Here is a 9,504-nt window from a genome sequence, read left to right as displayed (position 1 = left end):
AATATTAACATGCAGAATATAAGTAAGCTTTTTAATAATAATGCTTATATGACAAAAATAATAATAATAAGTTACATACAACTTAGGACTTACATACATATATAAAAAAGGAAACAATGATGTAAAATAAAAAAAACTATCCAGGTGATTCTCTATACTACTTATAGTTATCAAATAAATTTTACAGAATCGTACTTATCTTAAAAATATATTTTTGTCAACATCGATAAAATTAATAGAAATGTTTAAAAGATTATTAAAGATCTATTCATAATAGTTTTTAAAACAGTATGTTATTTTCACAAAAAACAAGATATTAAACAAATTTTGTTTTTTTTTTAACATCGATAAATATTAAAGATCTTATTCGTAATAGTAACTGAAACAGTATAATATTTTCAAGAAAAAAGATATTAAACAAGTTTAACTATGCTTCGAAATTTATGATCTCCCGCCAAAGAAAAAGTTAATGGGAACACCCGCCGCCGAGTTATGTATCTTGGCCTCTGCCTCCGACTGTCGTCAACCGGTTTGTCAATGTCTCGCGCGTTTTTTTTAAACAATTCAAACTTATGCAGCGAATCTGTGTTTATTTCATATTTATTGATTGGCCACTTGCCGTGTGGCTTCTCCTTTGGTTCTACTTGCAGAGGCCGCACAGCGAGCCGACATAGGGCCGCATTGGGAGCCACTTCCTCGGGATCCGCTCGACTTCGGGGCCCCGCCCAGCGCCCCCGCCCCCAAATGCCCCAGCGCACCTTCAAACACCATAAATGCGTGCCACAAGCAGCAAACTGGGAACTGATGCAAATTTGGTCAATGCCATCGAAGTCGATGCTAATGGCAATAAAACCCTATACATCTATCGCATTCGCTGTAAGATAAAATCGTCTGGGTCGGCTAATTCGGAGACATCTTCCCCGAACTCCCCCATTTACCTGTGACAAGTGCGGTGGCCACAAGAAGCCAAATTCAAAAAATATATATATAAATATATTCAAAACGATACCTAATAAAATGCGCCCGAGTGCGCCGCAAAGCAAATACAACAACATCAAGTGGCGCATCGGTCAATGTGCAACAAGTGAATCGACGGAGGAAATCAAACAACAACTTTTTGACAACTTTACACTGCCTTACGGTTAATAACAACAATATTAACTTACAAATTAATACGTAGTTCAATATACAACAAATATACAAACAGCAAAAACAATCAAAATGTATATATTTACACCAACGAAACCATTAACAAATAAGTAAATAAGTAAACAACATTCAGCAACGTCGAGGATCGTCAACGGACAACGACAACAAAAAAAGCGAAAGGTACGTAATGAATATTTAATGGTAAGAATTTTCTAATTAACACCTTGATATTGTATAGACTTTTTTGGTTTGTAAAATTGTAAGTAGTTTAATTATGCACATGACAAAAGCCTTAAAAATATTAAATTTTATATTAAAAAAAATGAATACTTTTAAGTTGTAATTATATTCTAAGAAAAAATAATACAAATTCTTATATAAATAAATAGTTATAAATTATATTTGTTTTCAAATTTTAATTTTGTCTTTATTAGTTAGAGGGGGAACAACAGATAAGTCAGTTATTGTGAGACAGATTTTACAAAGGCATGTGACAAACCCAATTTCCAATTTTTATTAAATAATAGCAACTTGATTTTTTAGTATAGAAGTATTTTTATAAAATAATAATAACTTGGTGATAATAATATCAATTCTTTCTTTAAACAGACAATTTACATGACGTACAAGTAAGGTTAATCTGATTAATATTCTAAACATTCTTTCTATGATTTTTATATTAAAAAATAATAAAAGTGCAGTTACCTTATATATTTTAACATAAGATATACATTATTTAATGAAGAAAGGTATTTCAAATTAATGATTTGTTTTATTTATAGAATTTTAAATTTATTAGAACTGAAAATAGTTAGATACACAGGGAAAATTCTGACGTTATCATCTGAGTTAAAAATGTTCTTAAAAATAGAACGACATTTATGAAGTTGAAAATATTTTAATTTTGCTCGAATCAAGTTGATCTGGCGGTTTTTACGTTGTATATCTCAACAAATAGAGTATTAGACCAGTCAGTAGTGTAAACTTATTAAAAAGTTGATAAATAAACTCAATTTAACTCTCTTTTCTCACTATTTCGTTCTGATATTGAGAACATAGATACCAAAATTTAGATGTTGTATTGGTTATGCATATGTATAAGGTACTATAATTATCAGTAAAAAATTTATAAAGAAAATAGAATTTAAAAAATATTATAAAAAAATATAGATAAACAACATTTTTGGTGATATTCTTAGTATGTTTTCAACTAGAGTAGAAAATTCTTTGTGATATCCTTAAAACATTTTCAACTAGAGTACTGTTAGTCTTATTCTGATGGGATAGGTGTTAAAATTATATGGTCTTATGATTGAAAATTGTTCCTTACTCTTTTTCATTTTTACCTTGTTTATACTAAGGAATAATTTATTTTTATTAAGTTCCTATATTTTTTTTAAGTTGCTATACCTAACATTAAAATAGTTTCCATTATTTCAAACGGATGTCTTGACTTCCGAATGCAAATTCCAACAGGCAGTGTCAACTGTGCCTGCTCGGCGGCCTTAAGGTCACCACTCCCAGGGGAAACTGGAAAGCTTTCAACTTTCGCGAGCAGAACCCCCATTTGTGGAGAGCACTCGATCACCCGATGACTGGGCCTGGGGAGTACGAGTACTGGGTACTGAGTACCGATTACCTAGTACCCAGTACAGCTCACCGGACAATCGTAGATCGATAGTAGATTGATAGGCCGCACCCAAATCGGGAATTCTCATTGCCAGCCACTCGCTGGGGAAACCAGGAAGTAATGGCGCGCTGCACAGTGTAGATTCTCGGCTAAGTACACAGGCCAGCAGGCCAGCCGGCCAGCCGCCTTTCTATGCAATCTGGACTGCCCGCCGATTGCCGCGCTAATCAGAGATTGCGTATACGCACTGTGGCTCTGTGATTACTAGCAAAATGCAAAAAGGAGGTGGGGTGGCCAAAGCCAGAGCAAGCCAACCAATATTTTGCATAAATGTTGAGCAGCTCGGGCCAAATGTCTAATTATAATTCAGCCCGCGGGGAATGGCGAACAGTAAACGGGCAAATGGCAAACTTGGCGCCAGCTGAAGTTGAAGTTGAAGTGGAAACTGAAGCTGCGGCTGCGGCTGCGGAGGTTTTCCATTGGCTTTTCCTTTCGTGCTTCTCAGTTGCGCCGGTGCCTTCAAGTTTTCTTTCGCTTTTTTTTTTTTCGCCTGAACTTGCAGTTTGGCTGGAAAGTGAAATAGTTGCAGCGGCTCGAATCGCTTGTATTGAATAATGAAAAACGAGTTTTCCGCCGCGCATGCGCATCATAATAGCAATGGCAACTAAGCTGTGGAAAACCCGAAGAGGCTGAAAGAAAAGTGCCGATAGGGAGCGAAAAAGAGAAATGACGATGACGCGGGTGCCAGGCAGCGCAATGTTGTAATGTCTGTGCTGCATGTTGCTGTTGTTGCTGCATGTTGCATGTTGCTGCTGTTGCAGCAACTGATGCAGGAATTGATGTTGCTGCCGTCGTTGCCGTTTCTATTATTTTGGTTCTTTTGACTTCTAATGCTGATGCTGCAAGATATATTGTTTCCTTAAATATGTTATTGTTTAATCTTTACTCCGTTTTTTCTTCGTGTTGAAGTGGCTTGGCATCTATTGCTGGTATTGCTGCTGTAATTTCCTTTATAAGATGTCATGTACTGAGTCTACTGCACTTTTTGTAGGTCGTGATGTTGCCCCTTCCTTTAATAATATCGATATTGTTGATTAGGTTCTTTAATTCTGGAGGAATTGTCATATACTTTTCATTTTAATCCGTAAAAATTATTTAATGCTTTTAATAACAAGGGAAGGTTTTTGAAGTATATTAAGTAATATTTTATCAGATTAAAAATATTATTATCGGTGTTTCTATTAAACTTTTTTGTAGGTCGTGATGTTTCCCCTTCCTTTCATTTTATCGATATTGTTGGTTAGGTTCTTTAATTTCTAGAGAAATCGTCATAGTTTTTTCTTTTTTAAGCCAAAAAATTAGGTAATGCTTATTATTATAAGTAAATTTATTTGAAGTATATTAGGTAATATTTTATCAGATTTAAAAGATTATTATCGGATCGTTATTTTTTTTGGTTTTTACCTTGCTTGCACTTTATTGCTTTTGAAAAGATAAAAGATAAATAGTGAATATTTCAAAATTAAAATTTTTGTTTTTTTTATGTTACTTTTTTCTTGTTATTTCCATATTTCAAAGCTTAAATAAATAATTAAATAAAAACAAAAAAAAATAAAAAACAACAAAAAAACAAAAAATGAAAATTGTAATTAAATGTTGAGCTCTAAATAATAAAAGCCTATTATTATCATAAGTTTTAATGCTTTGCCACGTGAGAAATGTAGTAGAAACTAATATATTTTTATAAAACCAGGTGACTTTATCGAAGGTCTTTAAGGTTTTATAGTTCGTTGCTGCATATCTGAAGTTTTTGAAACAAGGTTATGGATGTATAGTTTTTCATTTTTACTGCTTTGGGTTTTTACTTGAATCACCTAAGTTATAATATATATTTTTCAGCTAACTATTGCACTTAAAGCTGCTGTTGTTGTTGAATGCGAGTGCTTTCAAGTTTGCTGCAGTTGTGTTTTTCTATGCGCATTTTTCTCTTCGTATTCCGCCTCGTTTGCTTCGTAGTTCAATGTTAACGAACTTTTTGCGCTGTGAATGCATGTTGTTGTTAGTGTTGTTGTTGTTGTTGCTGCAGTGGTGTTGCATTTGCTGTTGGTGTTGCAAACGCTGGTGTTGCTGTTGTTTTTGGACTTTCACTTGTAATGAATTTGGCGAGTGCAAAACTTGTTGCCGCTGCATTTTGTTGTTGCTGCCGCAGTGCGGTGTGCCTGCAGTTCAGTAACATGTTATGTAAAAAGCATTTTTCCAGCTTTGCTTCTATTTTCGTTTTTGTCTTTCTTTCTTTTTTTTTTCTCTTTTCATTTATTTATTTTTTTTTTGCGCGCAGTTTTCAGTTTTAGTAGTTTGCCACAAAATTTGTGCTGCACGTCTTTCTCCCGCCGTGGATGTGGATGCAGCTTGCCCCGATCGCCGAGTTTTCTTTCCGCTCTTGCTTTTATGTTGTAATTCGCAATTTCTAATGTTATTGAACTTTAAACACAAACACAAAATAACAAAAAAATACGTAGGCAACCCGGGGAGCGGGGAGAAAAACTTTGATTCGGAGGAAAATTAGTTATAACCGGAAGCCACAAGGCAAAAATTGAAACAATGCAACGAGGCGACTTTCTATATTTTCATCCTCTTCTTGCCTTTTGCTCTGGCGAACGCCTCTATATACGTATATATTGCCTGCGGATCGGCTATGTATAAATGTAAATATTTTAATGGATGCCCAATGATGCGGCATTGTTGCGATGCAGATGCAAATTCAGATGGTCTGGAATTTCCCCAAGAAAGTATCTGTGTACGTTGCCAATGCAATTAAAACGCCTTGATTTCAGATAAGATGATGGGAGGAAAGGTGGGATGTAGGAAGATAAATTAGTTAAATAAAGAAACAAGTTACATAGCAGATATATACTTTTAGGTTGAAAATTGAACATGTTTTAGATCAATTTATTAATTGTTTATTTATCAATTTGTAATTTATATTAGGACAACAAAATTTTGTGGTGGGGTATAGAAACAAAATTAGATAAATAAAAAAACAAATTACATGGTAGATAGATACTTTTAGGTTATATATAACTTAGTGTATTTAAACCATTTAAAATATAACCAATATTTTTTTTAATATGTAATATTGTATTATTTAGGTTAAAATATAAAATATTTTTTTAATATTTAGATATTATTGATAGGCATTTAATTTCTTAGAAAACATATTACCACCATTCACTAATTCCACCATTCTTCTTCCCTTTCAGACTCCAAAACAAAGCCAAAATAATATTAAAATTAAAATTATATATATACACGACGAGGGGATTTTGAAATCTTTACAATTTTAAGTGCGTTGATAAACTTACAACTTTTACACATCGACAAGGAACCTTTTGTCTTGACGTTCTGTGCGATCTTGCGTCCAGAAGCAAACAAGACTAAAGCTAAGCCAACTCTATACAAATTTTAAAACAACCAAACCAAAACCGTCTCATCAAAAGTGCCTACAACAAAATTTCCACGCAAATCTTATGAAAAAAATTGTGAAACATATAGAAATCCAAATTTGATACCAAGTGTGATAGGTATACAAATATCGAATTGGAAGAGAGGAGTGTTCCGCGGCGACACTGGTTAACACTTTCCTGGTTTGAGACGCGAGGAGAACCCTGGACCTGGGTGGCATCAAGATTGATCAGAACTTTCGCGACTGGCAGGGGTATTCAGGAAACGGCTACACGCTGGCAGTTAACAGTATTTGCAGTGCAGGCTTTGCCCTATCAGCGATGCCCTTTATCGACGATGCACTGCTCTGGTGTCCGGATAACGATGGTCGTCTTGTTGGTGGTCTAGACTTGGCAACATGCATAGCCGTAAGTACTTCGGGGGTGCACCTGGAATGCACCCTTATCTGCCACCAATATTGTTCAGTAATCGGGGAAGCTCTTACTCGACTAAGATACTTGATGAATACAAATGAAATCCAGAGGTTCTAGTAAATTAAAGCTAGGATATACTTATACCTTTGAAATTCTTTAAATAACTATTGTATGTAAAGCTTTTTTTTAATAATAATAAAAATAGCTCGTAGTCCCATTACCTTCCTCTGGGAAAAGGGCAAATGAGTCAATATTGTATACTTATTTGAAGTAAACAAGTTTCAAATTTTCGATATTTCATTACATTAAAAACTGTCTTGCAAAGTAAAATAATATTTTAAACCTGGTTAATTTGTATATGTTTATTAAGGTCTCTATATAAAATTTCACATGCAGATCTAAACAATATTTAATGTTAAGCCTCTATTAATTGTTGGTTTTAATTTGGTACTGATTTGTTATAATACAACAAGTTTTCTTGAAAATACAAGAATATGTTTTTAAGCTTCCCGTATATAAGAAATACAGGATGCTATATCTGGCATCTATTTAGAAAAAATATTATTTCGAATTTTTCCGAGAGGTGACATTAGAATGGGTGTCACGTTTAGACTTGGAAGGATTTTAACTTAAGCTTTTATAAGCTTTAATAAATCTGATAATGAAATATGACATATTTTAACATAATATTATATCCATTATTAACTCCAATATCTCGTTAAAAGTAAATGCAAGCAAGTCAGTGATTTTTTCTTGGTGATGAAAGAGAAACACCGTAATAAAAGTTAGAGATATTTTGGATAAGTTCGCAAAGCATCCCTACTTAAATCCTTTTCCTAACTCATTTTCGTACTTGTCACCCCTTTTCCAGGATGATTCTACGGTGACTGGAACGGAAAACCTGAACCCCTCGATCCAATCCGCTGGCAACCCGAACAACCCGCAGCAGACCGTCGGCGGCGTGGGAGGAGGAGGCCTGGGATCCGTGGGATCGGCCGGAAACGAACTGAATGGAGCGGCGGCCCGCAACGTGAACGTGGTGGTGGAGCCCCTCTGCTCCGGCGACTCCTCCGACGAGCTCTTCCGCAGCTTCTCCGAGAGCAACTTCGAGATCGAGAGCCTGCTGTCCGATTTGGCCACCGTCGAGGTGAAAGTCGAAAATGTACATCCGCCAAGAACAGAACAGAGAAGTTTAACCACTGCCTATAGCTCATACCATAGCCCATACAAGCCATACATATTTAGATCTATTACAATGCACACATATGGATTTTTCATCATTGTTTTGTCTTCCCTCTCTCTCTGCTTTCTGGTCATCTCTCCCTCTCTCCGCTGTAACCAACTCCTGCTCCTCCCGCCGCAATCAAATGCTTCCCAGGAGGAGAACAACAACAATGTCATCACGGAGGATGACTTCGCCAGCGTGGCCGCCGCCGTGGTGGCCAACGATGACCTGTTAGCCAAAGAGAATGCCCAGCTGAGTGCCCAGGGCCTGGTCGACTCGGTGGCCGCCAGCTTGGCCGGCGACTCCGGCGACGCCGGTGGCCAGCAGGCGCTCCTGGCCTTCGGCTCATCCAGTTCGGCCGCCTCGGCGGCCATCGCCGCTGCCGCTGCCGCCCTCTGTGGCGACCTCATCAATAACAACAACAACAGCAACAATGGTGTAGGAGGAGGAGGAGGAGGAGGAGGAGGAGCTGCTTCCGGCGGCGGAGTAGCCGGCGACTGTGCCACCAAGCTGGAGTACGCCCTCATGGGCGGCCAGCCGCTGGCGGAGGAGCCGCGGTTCGTCACCAGCGCCGCCGCCAATCCCCTGCTCGTCGAGAAGCTCATGTCCAAGTGCCTGAACATCGAGAAGCGACTGGACAAACTCAGCGGTGAGTCCACAGATTTATTTATTTCTTTTAATATAACATAATATAAGACAAAAAGTTATTTTAGGAAAAAAATGATTATTTTAGACATATTTGAGTGGACTGTTCATGGGATTAAAAAATAAGGGACTTAAGCAATAAATTAAATCTGATAAGAAACTTTAATTTTCTTAGATTCGGGACTGGTAGAATTTCTTGATAATGTGGTTAAAAATAGTTGAATCATTTTTGCTAAGATATATACATAATTAAAAAAGGGTTTCAGGGATAAGCTTCTTTAATTTGGTACTTATTAATTTTTGCAACAGTATTCATGCCTTCCTTAAAATTTAAAGAAGATTTGCGATATTAAACATAACCATAAATATGATTTGAGATTAAATTACTATTTCTTAAATTTCGAAGTGATAGAAATTCTTTGTTAATGTGGTTGGAAATACTGCAATTTTTTTCGAAATTACTTTAAACCCTATTTTATTTGTTACTTATTCATTTCGCAATACCCACTTATATAAAACAATTGAATTAATATTCTATGATTTAATTTGGCTTAGTTTTAAAGTAGCTTAAAAAAATGGGTTTTTGGGCCTTTGTCGCAACCTTGTTTTTAGAAAAGTCAAAATGTTTTTTCCAAAAAAGTTGTATGTAAAAACTATGAAGTACTTTTTACATAATTACATAATTAATCGTAAGTGGTGTATGATTCGGACAAATCGACAGCTAATTAATTTTCAGTTTATAAAAACTGTATTTTCCCCTATAATTGTTATTTTAAATTTGGCGCCTATTTTAGCGCTGCCACTTTTTCCGATTACTTGCAATGATGCCTTTACCTGACATTTACTTGAATTTTACACGCATTTCATACTTAGTCGCGGCTCAACTGGGTGGCGCCATCTATAGCCAGTTGATGTATGTAGGAACGCATTCTACATGTATCTTACATCAAGCTTACAGTAATCTACATTACATTTTTGAA

General features: G+C 35.9%; 1 protein-coding gene across 1 annotated transcript in view; it reads left to right on the top strand.

Moving 5' to 3' along the window:
• The first annotated feature begins 949 nt into the window (after positions 1-949).
• Positions 950-9,504, top strand: part of LOC119552594 (ecdysone-induced protein 74EF) — a 56,903-nt gene continuing 48,348 nt past the window's right edge. Inside the window, exons 1-4 of the mRNA XM_037862249.1 lie at positions 950-1,329; positions 6,040-6,648; positions 7,526-7,816; positions 8,033-8,528. Of these exons, the coding sequence (XP_037718177.1) occupies positions 6,562-6,648; positions 7,526-7,816; positions 8,033-8,528 (874 nt within the window). The 5' untranslated portion in view covers positions 950-1,329; positions 6,040-6,561. The remainder of the gene's footprint in view (positions 1,330-6,039; positions 6,649-7,525; positions 7,817-8,032; positions 8,529-9,504) is intronic.

Source organism: Drosophila subpulchrella, chromosome 3L, assembly GCF_014743375.2.
Source record: "Drosophila subpulchrella strain 33 F10 #4 breed RU33 chromosome 3L, RU_Dsub_v1.1 Primary Assembly, whole genome shotgun sequence".
Lineage (NCBI taxonomy): Eukaryota > Metazoa > Arthropoda > Insecta > Diptera > Drosophilidae > Drosophila > Drosophila subpulchrella.
The sequence above is the reverse complement of the archived record's forward strand: the minus strand, read 5'-3'. Positions and strand labels throughout refer to the sequence as shown.